This window comes from Nestor notabilis, unplaced genomic scaffold, assembly GCF_000696875.1.
Source record: "Nestor notabilis isolate BGI_N333 unplaced genomic scaffold, ASM69687v1 scaffold34602, whole genome shotgun sequence".
In the NCBI taxonomy this organism is placed as follows: Eukaryota; Metazoa; Chordata; class Aves; order Psittaciformes; family Psittacidae; genus Nestor; species Nestor notabilis.
This window is the reverse complement of record NW_009917589.1, coordinates 6,802-29,550: the sequence shown is the minus strand read 5'-3', so window position 1 is coordinate 29,550 and position 22,749 is coordinate 6,802. Positions and strand designations below refer to the sequence as shown.

General features: G+C 36.5%; 1 protein-coding gene across 1 annotated transcript in view; it reads left to right on the top strand.

Moving 5' to 3' along the window:
* PARN (poly(A)-specific ribonuclease) overlaps positions 1 to 22,476 on the top strand; it is a gene marked incomplete at its 3' end in the record, with an annotated part of 34,184 nt that extends 11,708 nt beyond the window's left edge. Inside the window, exons 13-20 of the mRNA XM_010009308.1 lie at positions 373 to 416; positions 902 to 944; positions 2,570 to 2,645; positions 4,797 to 4,907; positions 4,991 to 5,060; positions 11,697 to 11,752; positions 15,604 to 15,690; positions 22,402 to 22,476. Coding sequence (XP_010007610.1) covers positions 373 to 416; positions 902 to 944; positions 2,570 to 2,645; positions 4,797 to 4,907; positions 4,991 to 5,060; positions 11,697 to 11,752; positions 15,604 to 15,690; positions 22,402 to 22,476 — 562 coding nt within the window. The remainder of the gene's footprint in view (positions 1 to 372; positions 417 to 901; positions 945 to 2,569; positions 2,646 to 4,796; positions 4,908 to 4,990; positions 5,061 to 11,696; positions 11,753 to 15,603; positions 15,691 to 22,401) is intronic.
* Between the last annotated feature and the right edge of the window lie 273 nt (positions 22,477 to 22,749).

The window sequence follows — 22,749 nt, the reverse complement described above, 5'->3', positions numbered from 1 at the left end:
ACTGTCCACCTGCAGTGACTGCTTATATTCCACTGACATATTAAATGCTGGGAACATTTAGGTAGAACTGTTAATGCAGCTGGAATTAGAGGCAGCCTAGGTTATATAATAGGATAGGGTATTGGAGGTGATTCAACATTTCTCTTACAAGTCATACACAAATCAGAAATAATTAGTCTGTAGTTCTGTGTAATTGCATGTGGTATTTATGGTAATGCTGATGAATACATCTCTTAAGAGGTGAGAATTCAGTCACTCTTACCTCGATTTTAGAAGCCGATTGGATAATTATACCTACTGCTCTCTATCATCCTGAGACTGATAAATGGTTAACTTACTTGAATTTTATTTTCTGGTTTAATGTTAAATTAGGACCTAAATGAGTTCAAGGAAGTAACATCATGTGTCTTCCCCAGGTAAGTTCTTAGTTCAAACTTTCAACTGTTTTAGTACTGTTTTAGCAAGCTGATACTGTTTGGCTTAGCCCAAGCCTAGCTCTTACTGGAAATAAAATCAGGAAAAAGTTAGACAAATATAGTTTTTAAGTATTCTGTAAAATCTCTTTTGCAGAAGAGCAGTGCTGTTGCTCCACTTCTTGGCAAAAGATGCAGCTTTGCTACCCTGTGGTTTTTGGCATGATATTTGGTATTTTGAATCTGCGCTACATTTTGAACAAGATTTATTAGCTACTCATTGTTTGCATCTCTTGCTATTGCTTAGTTGTCGTCCTTTTTCATGCTGAACAAAGCCAAGGAGTGTTTTGGCTGCTCTGAGATCTAAGAGTAATTTTTCAGTAGGGTGCAACTGCAGTTTCCCAGCTAATACACCAAAACATTTTTGAGGATTTAGCAAAACTGACATTCTTCCATTTCAACTTATTTAGCTATTACTTTGTTTCTAGGCTTTTGGATACTAAACTGATGGCAAGTACACAACCTTTTAAGGTAAATTAATATAATATTATAGAATTATTTGAAGATACAAGTTTGCATTAAGTGTCTATTGAAACTTTTTTTTTCAGAGAAAAATATCTAACAATGTTTTCTATGGTGCTCCTTTTTTGAAGAAGAATGATTTTTCTTAACCCTTTATCTAAACTTACAAAGTCTTTAGAATAGAAATTTTTACTTTTGTGCAAGCGGCTTTTGTGTTTGTCACAGTTTTAAATCAACTTGGCAGCTTTGAATTCCAGAAGTACATATGGGTTTTGGTATTCAAAATGCAGTTCGCATTTTTTTGCCTGGTAAATTAGCACAAGACTGCATCTCTCCTGAGAAGAAATCAAAAAAGTGTTATTCATGAGCAAATAGGACCTGGAAGCTACTTGTATACTCAAAGCTTTAGAATATTGTGAATGCTGACTTGGATTTGTGTAGAAAAGGATGCTTGAACATCATCATTAAATTCCATTGTGGCCTGCTGCTCAGTGGGTAGTCAGAAGAAACAATTACAGGTTTCTCTTAAAACTTCTTGTAGCATGAGTTTTATTCCTCAAAGAAATACTGAGATAAGTAATCATACCCTTTTGCTTTTCTGTGTGCCTTTGGAATGAAATAATTAAATAACATGCTGATGAGTCAATACCTATGTTTCTGCATGCCTCTGACTTCAGAGAGGCTTTTGTATTCTGAAAACTAATAATGCTGCACAAGTTTTATGTTATATTGATATTTGTAATTTTTACAGTAGTTGCTTAGAGTTTAGGCTATTCTTATGGAATGATGCTTTGGGATGCCAAAATAAAACGTCATTTGAACTTGTTCATGGTACTGAGTTCTTGATAACTTTTCAGACTGCAGATTTGATGATACCTATAAACAGCTGTCTTGATGTAGAACCAAAGGAAATTTGTCCTCAAAAATTTCACACAACTTTAAGAAAGATTGTGTGAGAGTTTTTGTTTTCTCTTGCTATTGAATCGGCGTGTTTTTTTCATTGTACTGATTGACATTCTATGTTTGATTATGAACTTCAGGAAGTTTTGTTTGAATAAATTAATTAATCTATGTATCTTTTTGTGACATTTTATGTATACATATCTAGATTAAGTAATACAGCTCAACTAAGCCGAAGCATAGGAACTGCTTTCTGATTGTCAGGATTCTTTTGCTGTCTTTGTGTTACTCTAAATCATCAGTATTTACACTTACAAAACTATTCAAGAATGTTCAGGCAGCAGGCACACTTTAATACTCGCCTTAAATGCCTTCAACCATTATGGGCAGTATTTAAGATATTTTGCCTTGCTGTTCGTGCTGCCTTTTTCCCTGCCACATGTATCATGCATGGAGCCAGATTCAAATAGAAATATTACTCTATCATAATTTACCATCAAGAACTGTGAAAAGTATTAATAAATGCTTGTGACTCACTATGTTGTAGGTGAGGCAAGTTAACTTTTGAAATCTTTTCTTGATAGACTTCTGTGGTGTATTAGTTTGAAAGGACACTATGTGTAAGTCCTTAGAGAACACAAGGTGGCAGCAGTAAATACTAATTTTACCCAATTTCAGTTTCCAGGGAAAATATGTTTGGCATTGGCCAAAGTTAATGGTGTCTTTTCTTGCAGGAGATGATTAATAATACATCCCTTGCAGAACTGGAAAAGCGTTTAAAAGAAGTTCCATTCAGCTCTCCTAAAGTTGGTGAGGATATGTCAAAATGGTCTTATTCCTGAAATGTTTTCCTCTTTCAGAGGAAAGTGTCTTAATTAGTTTTGTTCTTGGTCTGAAATTTAAATTCCCGAATTAATACTTAGTGTTTTGATGAAAGGAACTTTAAACGTGGGCAATATACACATACTGCAGTTATATATTTACAGCTATCAGTGGAAGTCAGTAGGAATCTTCTACTTTATTTCAAATTATAGAAGAATGAGTGCATTCAGTGAACAGTAGTTTCATCATCTTCTAATGATGGCATTTTGGGGTTTAGATTGGTTTGGTTTTGGTGGTTTTTTTTTTTAGTAACTTGAAGTTGTTTTAAAACTGTTTTATTTTATTATTATTGTCCTTCAGATTAAAGGCACCGCATTCTAATGGGCACTTGGAGAAATAAAACCAAGAAAACTAAGGCAGTTGTGACTAGTCATGATTAACGTTCTTTTAGAGCTTTCTTTACTTTGAGCTGAAGGAAAGGGCAAGCTTATCTCAAGGTTCTGGGATTTTTCTTAAGCTGCTGATTTAGAAAAGAGAGGGCAATACTGAACGGTAGAGTATGTTAGAGGGGAAAGTCTCAATGCTTAATAAAAACCAAGATGAGTGCTACTTTTTTATATTGCTGAATGTGCAGAGCAGGTACGCTTAAACTGTAGTAACAGGAGAGACATTAATAAGATGGACAATCTACAATCTTCTTGGACAATGAGCAGGACCTTTTGGTGCCTAGACATAAGTTAGTACCGTAAATATGGCATGAACAGTAACTACGTGCAGACCTCAGTGGCGTATCCTCTGTAGCATCTTCTCAGGGTGTAACGTAGTTTGGCAGCTGTCAGGTACTATTTTTTGCTGATGTAGTATTAATAATAATTTTACTTTCCCCCCTTCTCCCACCTTGGGCAAAATATGACCATAACAGTTAAAGTGTAAATATTAGATCAGAGACGACCAGTGGGGTTCAGAGCAAACAAAGCAAAGCATGTTTAAAAACACTGGAATACTTTTGGTAACAGTTCATTTCTCTTTTTGTGTACATACCCATTAAAACAGTAGAGCACTAAGAAATGTCTTTTTTCAGCTCAGTCAGTATTGCTTAACCTTGTGTGAATCTGAGACTTTATTTTTTAAATAAGTATTACAAGGGCTCATCTGCAAAAAGGACTGATGTTTTGCTACTCTAGTTTTATATATTAAAAAAAGGGATTCAAGTTTCTTTTTACAAAATATGACTAGTATCTATGCTTACATATTTCCACTGTATAAGTTATGCTAATGTTTCTGTATCATTGTTTTAAATCCTGGGTGTGTTTCTTCATCATTTTAGCTTCTTTTTGCTAGGTTGAATGCCATAAATTAAATGGAATTGTAGAGTTCATTTTTCAGCCTGTACCGTAATGCAAGAGTCATGATTCTGGCTTTTCAAACTTAACTTTTGTTCTTCCAGTTCTATTATCATTAAAATTTCTAGAGGCAGATGAGCCAACTTTCCAGAGGCTGAGAAGCTAGCTACAGAGGTGAAATAACTGTTGGGAGTGGGAAAAATTCAAATGATACAGAAGAGAGTGTGATGTTCACATATTTCTCTGTTATTGAGACTTTCTGACACAGGAGTGCCTATGAAGGTTTCTACTTTGAGGTGTTTCAAGGGATATTTCTCAAGGTCTTCACACAAACACCAAGAATGACTGTCAATAAAGATACCCTTTAATGACTTGATTCCATCTTCATTATTGAAATACCTTGAAGAATCTGACCATAGGTCAATTGGATGGTTAGCAAACAGGTTAATAATAGAGTTTTTAATTAGCCTGAGTGTCTGTTCTTTTAAATGCAAGACAGTCAGAAAAAAATATGCTGCGTGGGGAATCCTGCTGTTAGAATTAATTTTGGCTAAGTAGGTCTGGGGATTAATAGGTTTTTAATAGGAAGGAACTTCTGTCATAGGAGCCTATTCTTATTTAAAAATACAAAACAAAACTGTGCTTTTTTTACAGAACTTCTGAATTTTCAGAACTTCTGAAAATCATATAAACTTACCCAAATGATGTTTTGCTCAGAAAAAATAAGTGCATGGACAAGCATACAGGGCTGCCTCTAACTTCTGTGATAACATGTTTACAAATTTTTTCTCCTCAGAAAGTGCTGAAGGGTTTCCAAGTTATGATACAGCTTCTGAACAACTTCACGAAGCAGGATATGATGCTTACATTACTGGGCTGTGCTTCATCTCCATGGCTAATTTCCTAGGTATCTGTGTGATCTTTTTCAAACCTTCTCCTTAGCACTGTCTGTAGCTGCTTATTACATACTGAATTTTCTTCATTCATCAGGTTCATTCCTCAGTCCTCCAAAAAACCATGTGTCTGCTAGATCAAAACTCATCGAACCCTTTTTTAACAAGTAAGTGCTCATTTTAAAAGATCTGCTAAACCATGAAAAATTAATACTAACTTTATAATATATATCTCTCTAGCTTCAGAATCAATGGCTAAGTGCATTTTTCTTTACCCTTCAGTTTTGATTGGCTTTCTGGTTCACGCTAGTAATGCTACGGGGAGGCCTGAGTTTATAAAGTAGATACTTTTCTTTTGCGGAGAGTGGTTTACTTTCTGCTAACCTGTAAAAGGATGCTTAGAAGAGTACCTGGACTGCTTTAATGTCCTTGTCCATGCCAGTGTTGAGAAAATTACAACTTAATTTTCTTACAATTAAGAAAATTATTTCTGGAGTAAGCTTTGGGAATAGTGAAATAGAAGAAAAACTGGTCAGCTGTTTATGTTGTAGGACACTGTCAGAAACTGGCGATAGTTAAAACTGAGTACACCAAGTAGTCTGGAAAAACTAAAATATCCCTACTGTAATATCAATCCAAATAACACAAAGCTATTGTAATAACATTATCAAGTAATAATTTTTAAGGAGGCATAATAAACATATATGATTAGTAGTTTCTGGGATGATGCTGTGCTAAGTATTTTGCTTTTGAATTGGATCTCCATGCAAATTACTTGAACAAATTGAAGTAAGACTTGAGAAATACAGAAGTCTTCATGCACAGATTTGATTCTTTACATATTTAATCCATAGATTTTAGCTTATGAAGCTTCTAAAGATGGTATAACCTGCCACCTAAAGGGAAAGGAGTTTAAGTTAAGAAGCTGCTGGTGCTTTAGTCTGTCTGTTTGTTTAAGTTCAGGAGAAATACCATCCTTTCAAACCCTCTCATATAGGAGTTGGCAAAAATAATTATTTTAGCTTCAGATGGCCCACATAAATGAGGGAATAATTGTGATCAATGGCTTTCAGCTTCCAGTGGTCTGGAAAACAGATTACTGTAGTGACAGCAGTTTCTCTTCACACTGAGACACGTAAGGCAGTAACTCCATATATTCTAGCAGATGTTATAAATTATATCTACATTTCTCAGACTGTAGTGGACCCACAGTGACCACTGGAGTTGAATGTGAAGGTGATGATAGAATTGATCAGCATAATTTCGTTTTCAGATGGGATTTATCACAGGCCTGTTTACAGTAATACCAGCACACACACACGCGCCAACTAATAGATGCCAATTGGGGGTCTTATTTTTTCAATCATTAACCAAAATGGTTTCAGTTCTTTCTGGAGATGTATATCTGCACAAGTATAAACTGAAGCTCCTAAAACTGTCCCAATAATACGTTAAATTTAAGCTTTTCAAGTTATTAAGTTGTATACTTCTAATGTGACATCCCTCTAACAGTGACATTGCGGAGTTTTGAGAGGAAGCCTGCTGTGTGTGTTCTGGCTTCAGAGTTAACACTGCCAGACTGTAATGAAAGGGAAAGTTAATAAAAAAAGGTAGGGAAAAGAACAGCATTTTTTTTTTTCCCCTCTCCTTAAACAAGAACTTAAAATTACTGTTTACCAGAAAAAAAGGAAGGCTATCTGTTCTGTGACTATTCAGTACTTGTAGCTTCTTGTTTCAGAAAAGCTAGGTATTATTTTTTAAGTCATGGAAACTTGGAAGACTTGCTGCGTCTTTCTTTCACATGATCTTAGAAGCTTTGCCATACTATAACTAACATCTGCCACCTCACCTCAGTCAGAGCTTGGAGATGAGACTGTCTCACTTTTTCCTTATAGTGGGCAGGCCAAAGCTTGTATTTTTAAAGCTTTTTTTATTATTATTTTTCATGCAAAGTAAAAAAACAGAATAAACCAACTCCATTTATTTAATCACTAAAAGAAAAATTAAGTATATGTCAGAAGTCAGAGCTGTTAGATATTTAAATGAACTAGTCTTTTACTCTGTTCAGTGTGTCCTTGCAGACCAGATCTCTATTTCCAGCATTTGGTCTGTTCAGCACCTGTAAGTAGCATCCAAGACTTGTGTGATTTACATAGTTACCCTAAAGTCCCTAGTAAGGATGTTGCTTCTGGGGCTTTTTTGCAGGTATGCTCTGGGCTGCCAGCTAGCTTCCTCCTACACCTAGTTTTCTCTAGTTTGTGGTCTAGAAGCTTTCCCTAGCTGAGCATCCTCTTTTCCTCCCGGGGAGAAAAAAAACTATCTTCCTCCTTCCTCCAGAAGTTCTACCTGATCCTGGGGACAGCAGTCAGAACAAGGAAACCTTTTCCTTTGTGCTGTAGTCATGTTCTTCAAGCAAAACACAAACTACAACATGCAAACAGTAAGCTAAACAAATGAAAGTTGTATCTGTCACAAAAGTTTTTCTTGAAAGAAGCTGAACAGAGTAGTTTATTACAAGGCAATTATTTAGAAACAATGTTCTCAGTTGAAAGTGTTCTTTAAAGCAGGCCACTTTATGATTCTTTGAGTTGCTTATAAAGTCTTAATGTCAAGGTCTCTGAATACTAGGTGTTACTATTTAAATACAGTTTAGAGATTAAACTTTTATATGATTGGTGTGATTGATCGGATTTTGAAAATGTTTTCTGTTTGAATAGACTTGTCGCTAATATGAATAGAGGGAGGAAATCTAAAACTGCAAGAATCAAGCTTTGATTTTTACAAATTTAGCCTTCAAAGGAAGGTGCTATTTTTTTTTTTTTTTTTAAGTAGTTATTTTGACTTCTTTCTTCATGTCGGCAAAGTTATGGAACTTCCTGGCTTGCTATTCCAGGGTGGTGGCCAGCATATAGGTTAATGTTCGGATATGCTAATGATGAATGTAGGTAAAGTCTTCAGTTTTAACTTCTTGCAGAGTAAAACTGATTAAAAGCAGACTTTGCCTTAGGGTTGTTTTGGCTCTTTCAGGCATAATGCAGTAAGTTGTATGATAAACAACTCAATAAGGCAAGCATTCCAGAGATACATTTCTGTAATCTTTACACTTCATTGGATATACAATGTCTTTGAAAAATCATGTTCATATGAACAGTCTGCTGTGAGTAATCCTTGATGAACACTTACAAGTTGAGATGATGGAACTTTCTATGTTGTAGTATCTTAACTCTTATGTGTGTAATTAGATGCTATATATTGTGTAATATACTTCTGAGTTGATTTGGAGTTTTTTGACCTGCTTTGTTTAGAGCAGCATCTCTTCCCTTCTTCCACCTCCCATCCCCTCCTGCAAGACCCTACCAAACTTTTAATCACAACTTTATTTTGAATCTCTTCGGGTTATTTGAACATGGTGATTTGGTTTTTTTCTTCTACTGTAGCTGGAGGCAGGGGATAAAAGAGGTGTAGAGAAATGGGAACACCATGTTTTACTGAGCTGAATAGCATGCTAGTCTGTAGAAATGTAAATTACTTTAGATTCTTATTTTCATATGCAGGGATATCAGAAACCAAAATCTGTGGAAATAACTAGGTTTTGTGCTCTATTTGTGGAAAATGTCTCACTAGGGAGCTAGGTTCTCTGGCATGTCTTGCAAATCAGTTAATTCCTCCCTTGGCTTTTCTGTATTAATTTAATTTCTTTGCAAACCCACTGCAAAGGAACATCAATGTGCTTTTCTGCCCTTTGACCAATAACTTCTCAGTCACAGTGTGGGAGTAAACAATTGCTGTCCGTGTGCTTTCAGCCACTTGTGGCTGTACTGGGTACTGAGCTGGCTTGGTGACCTGATCTGGGCTTAAAAAGATGTCTTTTACACAGTTCACAGCAACGCTGTGTTCATCACCCTGCTGTGAGAACTCATTCTAGCTCAGTGCAGATGAAGAATGTTGGCTACTTGAGACTACTTACGCATTGCTTAAAGTGGCATGGTCGTAGTCTTGCTTTCCTTATGTTCCTTGACTTGCCACAGAAAAGGTTGTCTTCCAAGTGGCTGTCTTGCAGTACCTCAGAGTTCCTAGGATATTGTTGGATATTGAGAAACAAGACTTCTGTCATCTAACCATGTGAACTGGCTGGAGCTCTCAGCAGTGTAGGAAATAACATTTTCTTAGCTTGGTCAGTGTAGCTGTTAAATAATTGTGAATTAATATAGTGAAAAACAGTGTCATTCTACTTCATGAATCTGGCCAATTTAATATATAGCAGGGTTCATGTTGTCACACAGAACAACTTATTGGTGTAAATTTTATGCAGAGAGATGAGGGGTCTTACAAGTGTAATTATGGATTGTGCTGCAGCTCAGTGTTCAGAATCTGTGTGATATAAGTTAGTGCTACAAGAGGCAGTCACTGCTGTAACATACTTTAAGTGCACTTAATATTAAAATCAGTATTTATACTATCACTTTAGGGAGTGTGTGTTTATTCCTGTGCTGTTTAGAGACATAGTTCTTTGACTAAACAAATTAATGTAGGATTTGTCTCAGAGGATAAAAACCTGATCTTAATTAATCTCCAGTATAAGCATTTTTTTGGCAGAAGTCTGATCTTGCTGTTGACTGCTATATTGGTTTTCTCAGCATGATAAAACCTGGGAGAGTGCAGCTTCACTAGTATTCTCCCCAGAAGTTTTGTTGTATTTTTAGTAAACTTCATCTTTATTTTTTATGAAAACCTAGGAAACTAAACTAGTCATTTGAGTAAGAAGTAGCTGCTTCCAGGAATTCTCTGAAAGCTGTTTCTTCAGATAGCTCAACTTAAACCAAAACTGCCTTTTTGCTTTGGTTGTTAAACTTCTATTATCCTGCATGGATGATGGAGAACCAGTGAAGACTAAAGTGCTTTTACTGACTAGCTGGAATACTATATGTTTTGGCTATGCATAGGCTATGCTTATCCCCTGCACTGGAGTCTGAAGGCAGCTGTGGCTCCTACTAACAATGGCATTGACATTGTTTCAGATGAAGAAACGAGCACAAATCATAGGTAATAAATGGAATTGAGCATATTTGGACAGTATGAAGTGAAGTCTGGCTTACTAGCGAAGCATACATCCCAGACCTGCTAGTTCCTTTCTGTCCAGCTAGGCGCTCTGTGATGGTGGTATGAGCCTGCCTGATTGCCTCCCACCGGAGATGGAGTATGGTGACATCCCTTCTGTTCTTGGAACATGTGCCACATGCTCCCTCTGTGTCTTTTCCTTCCCTTTTATCTCATGAAAGATACCCTTATGGCCTGATCGCTCTGTTTTCTGGGTGAATGGCTTGTTTGTTTGTTTGTTTCTTTTTTGAGCAATAGCATTTCATGTGCTGTCAGGATTACCGCAGATCTCCAGCAGATGTTGAAGTAAGGATGTTTTTCTCTGTTTCCTGGTGGAAGCTGTGTTCTGAAGCTGGCTTTGTTCTCTTAGTTCTGTCACTCCTGTCCTGTTTAGACAGATAGCTATAATGAAGCCAAGGCTATAGGAGTTTGGCACTTGAAGTTAAACGTAAGAAGAAACTCTGGCTCCTTTATAAAATACCTTCATAACTCAGTCTTATGCTGGAATTGTTAAAGTTTCTAAAGGTAATCGATGCTGAGGTTTCTAATTTTTGTTGATAAAATTCCTTTTAGGTTCTGCAGTGCTCAGGTGGACACAGTGCACGTTATACCATATCTTCCCTAAGACTCAGGAACAAAAGTTAGATGGGACAGTGTATCATTACTAGTGCCAGTTCTCTGAAAACCCTCTGGCTCAAATGTGAACCTGTCATATAGTCTGTTTTCTCCCCAGTGTTTGCTGTATTTTTATTTCTCCTGAGTATTTATAGTAAAGACAAGTTATCAACTGCATTCCAATAGACTTTCCAGTGGTACCAGCAGCCATAAGAACACATTACTCAAACCCTTAAAAACTAATAGTGAGTGTGGTATGATACAAAGACTCTTTAGGGAATTGCAGATCAGTGTGTACGCTTAAAATGTTTTCGTCCATCAGCTCTTTATATCAGTTATTATGTAGTTGAATATTGTAACTGTAATAAGCATTTTAGGAGCTTTATGAAGTTACTGTAGAAAAGTTATTTTAGCCCTCCCTTGGGCACTGTTTTGTATCAGCAGTGTGGCATCTGTACCCATAAGTAGCCTAAAATCCTGTCATCTTGTTTCAGAGGGAAATAATTTTCAGAGCTGAATATGAGCTCTTACTGAAAGCATTTCTTGAATGTGTTGATAAACTCCTCAGTTACATATTAAAGGGCAAAAGACTCATCCTAGTTATCTTCATTAAGTTGTTGTGATGGCTTTTGCAGATTTAGGGTTGTCATGGACAAGGGTTTCAAGATCCATTCTGCCTAAAGCGTGATGCTGTGCTCAGAAAATGGGAAAGTGTACGTTTATTTAGAATCACAGCTTTTGCACTATCCACACCCTGTAACTGGCTTTTACTGTGCAGAGCTGCTGCTTTCTAAATGTTGATTTCCCCACTTTAATTGTTTTCAGTAGTAACAGTTGGGGGTTCTTTGTTCTTCTTTTGTTGAATAAGTAAAATTACTAGCATGATGCCAAGTAACTTCTTGAATCTCAATTGTTAGATAATGTATTTGACTTAATTAGAGCATCTGTGTGTTTTAATACAGTTTAAGATACAGTTGGGATGATTAATTCTGCTTCTTCAGAAGCAACATCTAAAAAACTATAATAAAGACATCTTAATAAAAGGTCTTTAGGCAGAAATTTGCTAATGGTGCTTTTCCATTTTGCTTCAGGCTATTTCTTATGAGAGTAATGGACATACCATATCTCAATTTGGAAGGACCAGACTGTAAGTAGCTTATTTACTACTGGAAATATTTTTACATTTCAAGTTATTTTACATTACAGACCTGGGGCTGTAATAAGTTGCTAATACATTAAAATGAAAACATATTTTACTAATATAAAGGTCCTTACTGTTATGGGATGTTACACTGTGAGGGAAGAAACTTCAGATGAGTGTTACCAGTAATGTCTTGACATAGGAAAATGTGAAGCCCTGGAGGTCAGTCTAGGCCCTGACTAGATGAAAGCTTAATTTTACACTGTGAAGTCAAGATACGCAAGTGTATTTAAGTGATACCCATCTGGAAGCAATATTAATGTGAAGACATTTTCAACTCCATGCATCAGAAAAAGTCTGGAGGATGACCCTTTATTAGATGCTAGCTTAATAGTAACAGAATGCAGTTCTAGAAAGATGGAATTAACTACTGGAGAGGAAAATGTATGCTCTAAGGGCATATATTTAATTTGTAACTGTGGTTAGGTGATCAGATCACTGAGCTCTGGCTCTGCAGATCTGTTGGGATGGTTATCTAATTATGTTGTATACTTCTTTCCCCAACTGTTTGATATCGAGTACAGAAATGGATAAATACTTTGGGACATTGAGAGAATGCCAAAGCTACTAAGCTGTAAAGATGCTACTTCCACTTGCTAGCCAACTTACAGGATTGCTTTGATACTTTGCCAAGAAGAGTTGCCAAAAAAGAGTCTGCCTCTGAAAGTCTGTCTCTTTCATCTGAAAACCACTCCTTCAGAATAGATTGAATCCAATGTTACAGCAGAATCTGAGGCACGGAGGCTTTCTAAGCCTCAAAGTGGGAAGTGTATCTAGGGTGGCATGTTTGTCTGGCTGCTTTAGAAACTTTTATTGCTGTTCTGAGATTTAAATGCTGTTGTAGTATTGAATATGTGAAAGTGACTTTCATCATGGTCTTTTGCTACTGTGCATGAGAAACTCCTTTAAATAGAATGAAGTTGCTGCAGAAAATCACTGCAAAGCAGGATATGAATCAAATATTTCTCACCTGAGTAGGTAGAAAGTATAAATGTTCAACAGAGGATTCGAAGTTGTATTAAGATAGTAAGAATAAACTGATGGTGGAGGGTTTGGCGTAGCTTCTTCTCCCCTAATTCATAGAAAAAGGCCGTTACAACATCTGAAACTCGTGTTACAGTTCTTTACTGCTAGATTGGAAATACTGACTTTGAATTGCTAGCTGTTCAATAGGCGATACAGCAATGAATTGTTGTTCACTGTCTTGGTAAGATAATTTTTGAGGTTTTGCTGTTTGTCTTGTATAGAGCCAAAAAAAGAAATCTGGTGCTTAAAAAAACGTTCTGTTCTCTTTGGTTTTGAATTAGCAACTTTAAGGAACAAGATCTGTACTTATGAAGGGATTGCTTGCTTTAGCTACTTGTGTCTCCATCCACTCTGATGCTCCGGTGTTCATGCAAACCTGTAAATTGTTAGCAGGGAGCTTCTGATAAACTCATGCTACCCAGCTTGTTTTGAGCAAAACAGATTGATGCACTTAAAAGCAAATCACAAGTGGCTGGAGGCTGGTAGCTGTAAGTAGCTGTTTAATCTGGAAAATATTGAATTCCTGTATTTTTCTGTTTTTCCTATATTCCTGTCTACAGTATCAATTTTGTTTCAGCGGATATGGTCAGACAGATGAAAAATTCACCATTCCTAAGCTGCATGGGTTCTGCTGGCCAGCTGATCAGACACCATGTTGCAGCTCACCACAGAGTCATGTTCTGGGGTTTTTATTTTTCAACTGAAAACTAGGTTCTTTACTTATGTGGGGCAAAACAAGTAGGTACTCTAAACAAAACTTAGGAAGCTTATTTTCCCCTGACTTCATTAATCACTCAGTATTTCAGTTATGAGATGCTGAGTTACAATTAGTATTTTTACTGTTGGTATATGCATAATGGCACTTCTGTGAAGATTTATTTTATTTTAATACTATAATTGAGTTCATGCTGCAATCTTCATTAGAAGATGCATTTTGAAATCTCTGTCCTATTTTCATGACATGTTTTTGTTAGAAACTTGAGTTTTAGAAGGCTTAATGTCACTGTTGTGTTCTGTTGAGTTTATGTAAGATGTTAAAAAATAATTTGGGAAGAAAAAGTCTGAACCTTTGTGCAGGGATGGGAAGGCTTAAAACCAAAGCACATAAAAAGCTGTTCTATCTATTCAGGAAACACTGTAGCTGTTGAAAGGTACAGTTCTCAAGTTAATGCAAGAATGAAGCCTTATTTGTGGAATAGTTATGTCTAGAAACATGCATGCTTTCTGCTATAAAGCACATACAGGCTGAGGACACTATCACTCTAATTATTAGTCGTAACTAAATTATAATAATTGCTTATGCTTTCCTGTATTTATGAAATTAATAATGCACAAGGCTTTAATCAGAAAACAGTGCAAAGTTGCATCTGAACCAAATGCAGCAAAAAGACAGCGGGTTTGTCCTTGTATAATAGGGTCAAGTACACATGAAAGTCAGATGTAGCAAGTAATTGATGGTCTGATCTTGGACATGTGCTCCGTGAATGAGATCCACATTGAAAAAATCTCTTATTTTAATGCTGAAAGCTAAGGATAAACTAAGGATATCAGAAACCAGAAGTTTGTATCACAAAAGAATTCAGGAGGGTAATTCACTAAGATGAAAGTCAGTTCCTGTATCTCTGTACCCAAAGATGAGAGAAGCTTGTCATGTGGGTGTTTCCATGTGGTAAAGTTAAAATCTGAACGTATAAAACTGTGTGTAGTTAACCCTTGAGTTACCTTTAACAAACTGGAGCAGTAAATTCTGAAGTGGAACACTCCACTTTAGTCGTACAGCTTCTGTCTAACATAAAATGTAAAATGTCAACAGAAGATCCATCATTATGTCATGTATAAAAACTATAAATCTCTGCAGATACCTGTGGAGAGGCTCAATTAGTGATAGGTAAATTGTTTCCTATGAAAATTGAAAATATTTCAATATCTTTGCACCTTGAACTATTAGTATTCCTCTTGCTTTGTCAGATAGGGTAGGAATTCACGGTTCCAAAAGCTTAGATGCCTAGTGAAAGGAACTTCAGCCACATGTACATTGTGGTGATTTCTTACATACAAACAATCTTTACTGGGCGAGGCTGAAGGTCTGTCTTGTTTATGAGATGATGACCAAAACCAGATGTGTAGGGGGAGGTGTGTAAAAGTAGGGCAGATGTGTAGTGATAGTGTCTGCTGTGCTCTTACCTTGTCTCCCTCAAATTCATAAAGCTCTGAATAACTTTCAGGGTACACTAAAGACTTCTTTTGCACATCTTCTTTTGATGTTGGCCTTTCTGTTTTTTTCTTGCTGCAGTTGTTAATAACACACACTCCCATCGGTCTGTCAGTATGTCTGTTCTAGCTTGTACCTAATATTGTATGAAAACTGAATTGAACGTTTTTTCAGAGTAAGTCTTCTAATGACAGAAAACTGGCAACATTAAATTATTGCTAAGAGTTTTTTAAAGCTAGAGCTGGATGATAAAGAGGCTATTGGGTTTTTGTTTTTTTGTTTTGGTTTTTTTTCTGTTCTTGAACTTGGTAACATAACTGCATGTAGTGCTGTTTCAGTTTGTTGTACAGATGAACTTGTAGGATTTAGTACGCCTATTTTGTGCACAACTGCAGGCACATTCTTGTTGATGTCTGATGTAGTTTCATAGAGCTTGGCCCATTTTTAGAAAAACAAGACAAAAAAAAAAGCTATCTGACCATACTGGATAACTTTGTTAGGGTATTTTGCAGGTACTAATAGTGACTCCTACTTTAACAAATGCTTTTTTGTTTCACAGTGCAGCCAAAACGAGATCATGTTCTTCATGTTACTTTTCCCAAAGAGTGGAAGACGAGTGACCTTTATCAGCTTTTCAGTGCCTTTGGTGAGTGTTGCAGTCTGTCCTTCCTTATACATTATTTTTCCCCTCTGTGTCGTTAGCAAGCACCTCTGGCTTTGCTTGTGCATCTGTGGATTCAGACTTACTGCTAGTATAGGTAATGATGAATCATCTTTTGTAATCTTTGAATGGTGTCCTGGGGACCTTAATGCTGTGCGGAAAATGTCTGCCCTACTTAACTGCTCTTTAGAAATCTTTTTATGTGATGCTTGTTGAATATCGTGGACCTTTGATCATTTTATTTACAGTCTCTCCTGAGAGAAGGCAAAAGTTTATATAGGTGGGTAAAGAGAATGGGGATTGGTGTGAAAGGCAATCGATAGAGGCCTTGGGAATAAGGTTCATCCTGCAGTCTGGTTAAAGGCAGACACTAACTTACAAGTCTAGGCAAGCAAGCTTGAAAATAGCCAGTTTGATTTCAAGATTGTGAAAACCGTTCAAATCAAAAGAAATAAGAAAAAAAGCTATCTTATAGTTAGCAGTCCTGTTGTTCCTTTGCTGAGTATTAGTATATAATGTGAGGACATGGAGATCCTAATTAATTGTCAGTGATCTAACTCTTGCAGCAGAAAATAGTGGTTATGCTTTGCATCCCTGGATCAGAATAAGAATGATCCTTCATAGAGCCCTGTGTTGGATGTTGTTTCCAAGATCATTATTGCAGAATGGCTTCTAGTTTTTTATTCCTGCATAAAAGGTAATGCTTCAAAAGAGATCTGTTGGGCTTCCAAATAATTCAAAATTATTTTTCGGGGGTGCTCTTTTTCTTTTCTATTTTCTTTTCTTTTCTTTTCTTTTTTTTTTTTTTTTTTTTTTTAAGGAAGTAACTTCTTTCCATTTCTGAAGACATTTAATGTAAACCAAAAGTTATTAAAATAACTTTTTCATGATTTTCCAGAAATACATCCTTTTGCAATACTTACATTATTAAAAGAAACTTAAGTGTTTCGTCTGATAGACATTTATACATCTTGTCTTCCTTAAATTCTGTAATAAGGATTTTAATGGGAAATTAGAAAAAAAACCCAAACAACTATTTAGCAAATAGCTTTCCTGGGAGGAATCACTTTCTCATTTTCTCATTTAAAAAAAGTAAAATATTTGCTTTACATTACATAAGTTTTTGCAGCTCCTTATTCCTTAAAAATTTTCTGCTTAGCACTATAGTTTCCCCTTTTTCCTGCTCTGAGTCTTACTTAAAGTTCCAGTACCAATTTTGTCCACTGGAGTATAATTGCTGTAAAAACTGCATATTTTTACATGTGTTTTTAAGTAGATAAGGTTGGTTCTCTATGATGAAATTAACTCTTCCTCTTTTGGAGACAAGCAAGTGAAAGGGTGTCTGTTTAGCTAGTACTTGATCAATGTACTGTTGTTGTTTCAAAGTAATGTGCAACATTTAATGACTTAAGTCAGAGTTTATAGTGTGGCAAACAGATTCAGGGCAAACCTGAACCTAACCTCCACTGAAATAATCACTGTAGTAAGGACCTCTAGTCACCAGTAAAAGGATGAAGTCCCTCAGTGTACTCAGTCTTGTCACTCCTGTTCTTGCTGTGGGTCACCACGCTGGTTTACAGAATAATACTGCTCCTCTTCACCTGGAATTGTGATTTGGTAGTCTGTTCAGGGTTTCTGGACCTAGATAAAATTAACTCAATTCCTTCTGACTTTCTGAGCTGTGCTGAGGCGCGATGCCAGTATAATGCTGGCTAGGACTTAATATTCCTGACTGTAGAAAGTTACTGAGATTATTCTAGAGTTGCCATTAGAGGGGTAAGAAACAACTGGATATTGTATCTACAGGCTTTTAAAGTCTCAGATACATAATTGTCCTTTATCAGCACCTCCCCTTGGTGTGCAAGGCACGCGCAGGTCACTACCGCCAGGGGGCAGACTTACACATCCCAAAACACTCAGTTGTCATCTTCGGTGAAGCTTCTCAGGAAGTCAGAGACAGCTGAAGGGGCTGCAGTGTCACACTCGGAACTGGTTTAGTTTGCTACTCTAGAAGGGGCGTTCATGATTCTAAAGTCTTTCAGTGCTGCACACATACCAAGCGGACACCTGTTCATGCAAGATGTTCTTAGAGTTCATGGGTTAGTGTAGTTTCATTGTACAAGTAGTTGCAGTACTGTGCAGTCTCTTATAACACTTTGATTAAATTCTTTAATTTATGTAGTTCATTTGGTCATGCTGATGTGAAATACAAAGGTATTAAAATATAGTACTTGCTGGAATACAGCTCTTGTATAGTCTTCATTTCTATTTAAACAAATGTTGGGTGACATGATTTAGTGTGTTGTGTCCCTGCCCATGGCAGGGGGGTTGGAACTAGATGAGCTTAAGGTCCTTTCCAACCCTAACTATTCTATGATGATTTATGCCTTTGATGGGCTTTGGTTAAAACAGCATACCACAGAAGTATTATAAAAACTACTATTTAAAAAGTTTGAGTAAATGGAGTCAATGCATTGCATTGCATTTATGTGGGAGTGAGAGGGAGGTGAACACTGATGTAGTTCATGGAGCCAAAGTCATCTTGAAGATGCATATATTACTTTTAAAATGTAACTAGCCCTTTCTGTGTTTAAATCTCGTTCTAGTAGTCCAGGCTGCTATACAGGTGAGTTCTAAGTGACTCTGAATACATGTTTGAGATCCACTTACACATTCCATACACTGACATCTGCTCCTGTTAACCACTGCACCACAAACTTACTGCTAATAAAAAGAAGTGGAGCTTGAAAAATGTCCCTTTCAACACTGACAATCTAGTTTAAGGAAAACTTCTAGCATGAAATATATATTTTGAGTGTTATTTCTGAGTTCATTTTCATATAGACATGTGAGCTTTGACTACTGGATTTCTTGGTTTTGGGGATTTTTTTGTCTGTGTGTGTGTGGGTTTTTTGGTTTTTGGTTTTTTTTTTTTTTTTTTTTTTTTGTTGTTATGGGGTTTTAAAACTTTTAATCCTATTTTTCTCTGTGCATTTCTGGCCTTTCCTCCTTCTTCTCATGCCAGGGTTTCCTTCAGCTGTTCTTGCTTTCTTTGTACCCTGTCTTCCTGCCAGAAAGATGGAAGCTTTGTTAACCCTTCTCAATTATTCACCAGGAAAATGTTGTGTTTAACATATGCTTCTAGCCTTATAGAATAAGAGCTTCAACTATTTACATTGTCTGATGCAGTGTGCAGAAACTGTTAGCAATTCTATCATAGTGTCAATGTGGTCAAGTTTACTTTTTTTATATTCTAAGAAAATGGAATATGTAAGTAAATTTTTGGTTAAATGAAGGCCTGTATAGTCCTGATACGTATCCTAAGTGCTTAATTGCCAGTAACAGTTGTTTAGGAAATGTATAAGAACAGAGCCAAAGTAAAAGAACTTTTCTGCCTTCCAGCAACCTGTAACCTGGGCACTCATAAGCTAGAGGTCACACTTGCATTTTTTAGTTTGAGCCTTCCACAGCTTTCTGAGGATTCTGTGTGATTCTTTATCCCATGTATATTCTTGTCATCCGCAGCACTTGGTGGCAGTTCCCTAACTGCAATTAAGCATTATGTGATTTATTTTTTTTGACTGTATATTTTATTAAATGTTCCTTGGTTGTTTTATAATGCAATAGTGAATCCTCTCTGTACATCTTTCATATAATTTCTATTCTTATATCTTCCCTTTAGATATTCCTTAGAACTCTCTTTTGAAGGCTGAGTCACAGTTTGCTAGTCTCTTATATGGAAGTCTTTCCATACCTTTGGTCATTATGGTATAAAAACTGAAGCAGAATCTGTTTGAATTACCTAATCAATCAGTAACCTTTATTCTGTGGATTTAACGTTATTTGCATGTTTGTGTTTAGGGAGAATTTTCAAATTGATTTATAGAAAAAAACATGTGACTTTGTGCCTTCATCTCAGAAGTAACAAACCTGATTTTCATCTGCTCCTATTTGAGTGAAGATGTTTTATTTCGCTTGATAATTCTTTTCTTAATGTTACCCTTTTTTAAGCAAGGGACATTGCTTGACATTGCACATAGTAGCAAATAGACAAGTGGTCATATAAGATAACAGTGGTGTTCTTCAAAGTATTGAAGACATCTGATCTATTCTAGAAGTGTAGAGAGAGACTCTTCAGTTTGTTTTTCTAGAGCTGGCGTTCTATTTCGTTGCTGTATGTGATTGATTTGGATTAGACTTGCAGTGAGCTGGCATGCGTCAATGTTGATGGCTAAATATTGTATTTCACATGCAGATGCATTTGCTTTTCACATCTTTATTGCCCTTTCACCATACTTTTGAAATGCACAATATTTACTGAGTGCTTAGCAGTATTGCTGAATGATCTGATTTATTAATCACATCTCTCAAATTCATTGATAATAATGAAATGTTACACAGTCTGAAAAGAGTATCTTGAAGTGTGGCGAACTGCATAAGAGCATTTTTTTGCAGTTCTCTTCAGAATGCAGCTCAGTGTCCACTCTTTAATGTTTGACTTGTTATTAAAATAATACACTTTAAAGGTATGAACCTGAGTATAAAGGTAACACATGTTGGCAGATATTGAAACCCTTAATTATTTAAAATGCCAAAGTAATTTACAGTACAGCAGTCTTTCTGCAGCAGTGAGTAACTACCTGATACTGAAATGATGTGCCCTCAGTGGGCTGGGTTTTTACTTACTTCTTTTTAGTCGGGCACTTAATGAAAATATGGGCACTGAAGTCCACTTGAGCAGTGGCTGAACTCCTTCAGGAGATTTTAGTCCATCATTGTTCCTCTTTGATATTGTACACTAAGGGCACAATAGAAAGATCTTTTTCAGGATAATTTTTCTTTCTGCTCTTTTGGTCTGTTCAGGGTGGATATGGAATTAATTAATTGTATATGTAGGAAAGGTACAGAATCAGGACAGCACTTCCACATTGAAGAATTACAGAAGAGTATGATCTCAGATGTCTCAAGTAATTGTTTGGAAAATTTTGTCATTAGTAATGCAAAAAAGGAGGACTTGATACACAAAGAAATTCAGAGCAAAAACTTGTCAATGCACTTAGAACACTGTTAAATTGTTCAGTAATTTCTAATATTGAAAGGAAGCTTGATGTTGGGGTCCTACCAAATGCGCTATAATTTTGGGTTGCGATCATAAATCAGCTTGGGTTTCTGCTGTGTTGTGAAGTGTTAAGTGTCCTGCTAAAAGCTGTTCTCTCTACGGTAAAGACTCTTACCCAGAGGCAGCAAAGATCTATATTCTTCAAAGACTGAATTATTAGAAATTGGATTTATTTGTCATACAAAGCGTAGGCTCTTCTTAAGAGCAGCCTTCGCCCTTTAGTACAGAGAAATGTCAGGAACCATGCTGAATTAATTATGGCTTTGGCAATGATCAAAATGATAATAACTTAGTCTTAAATAGGTAGCTACTCAAATGTATAGCATGCAAACTGAATCTAACTTTTTTGATCATGCTTTTTATTTTAATAATTGGAAAATCTTTATTATCTTGCTGCACTTCAGAAGAGACTTCTATAACTTTGTAACCTGTGGACTAAATTAGATTTACAAAGATTAAACATCTGAAAACACATTTTAAGCCATTTTGCATGCTTGGTTTTCATGTCATCCTGTCTGAAGGTTAAATTGTGGTGTGACATTATATATAATTTTATTTCCTAGTCTACCTGAAAAAAAATGAGCACCAATTTTCAATATCTGAATAGTACTAACAGTAGAGCACTTGCATGAGGACAGGAGATGTGAGTGGTTTTCAGACTATAATAAGACCTTGTGTCTGGAATGAGAATCCTTTCGTCTGCTTTTGCTTGATTATGAGCTCTACTAGTGCTAATGTGGCATTTTGAGCTATTCACAAATGCACTATCTGCTTGATGAATGGAGTAGCTTATTTCCAGTCACTGTTCCATTGCAACAGCTTTTGAATGAGGTCTGTGATTTTTGTGTACTTGTCCTCATATTTACTTGAATTAAGTTTTCATTGCACATCCGGGAAATGGAGAACAGTGGGATCCAAACAAGCCAGAGTTTGAAGACTTAGTCTGTTGCAGTAACTGGAGTTCTCCACTTGCATGATCAGTCTTCTGTACCTCCCCACTCTACTGGAATTTCTTACCTTGGGTGTCTGTACTAGTAAAGGCACAGTGAGTGGTAACTGGAGCTTGTCCATGCTGTCTTTAGGAAATGCAGCAGTTCTAAAGCATGGATTGGTTTTAAAACCCGAAGAGCTGTTCTTTATTTTAGCACAGAGCTGAAATTTCCCAGAAGAATTTGCTTCCGTTTTTGTTGTAGAATTACACGGAACACATGAAGGGAGGACTAAAAACCCCCTAAGATTACTTGAATTGTTACAAGATTTATTAAAAATAAAGCTATGACAAAGCAGATGAATACTCCGGGAGTGAAAAAGGTATTAGCTGTGTCTCTTCCCTTTTGGCCCTTAACTCTAGTGGGTCTGAGCGTATACAGGATGATTTGCAGCCTTAACAGTCACTGCTTTCTGAACAGTCCCAGGTTCATGTACAACTGTGTATGCACTATGCACCTTTGCAGTGGACAAAAACCTTCTCAGGTGAAGTTACTCTTAGTTGACTCTTGCGTCATGGCACATCAGATCAAATCTGTGACTGAGCCTAAGATCAAAATAGTTATAGTAATTTATTTTGTCTTTTCTAGGTAACATTCAGGTTTCGTGGATTGATGATACATCAGCATTTGTATCACTGAGCAAGCCAGAACAAGTACAAATAGGTAAGTGTTCCTGAATTTACTTCAGTATTAAGACATGACTCAACTGGCTGCTGCCAATTGCTCTGAGCCAATGGGATCTGTGATTCTAATGGCAAAACTACTGACTTGGTTCAGGTGCTATAAGAGGAACTAAATGTATATAGTACCAGCAAATGTGTTGTAGCAAAGACAACCAGCCCCAGCTGGACTTGGTGGAGAGTTTGTGTTTTGTTCCATGACCCTCTAAGTACCTGAACCTGTAGATAGAATAATGCCAGTTTCTTCACTTGATGC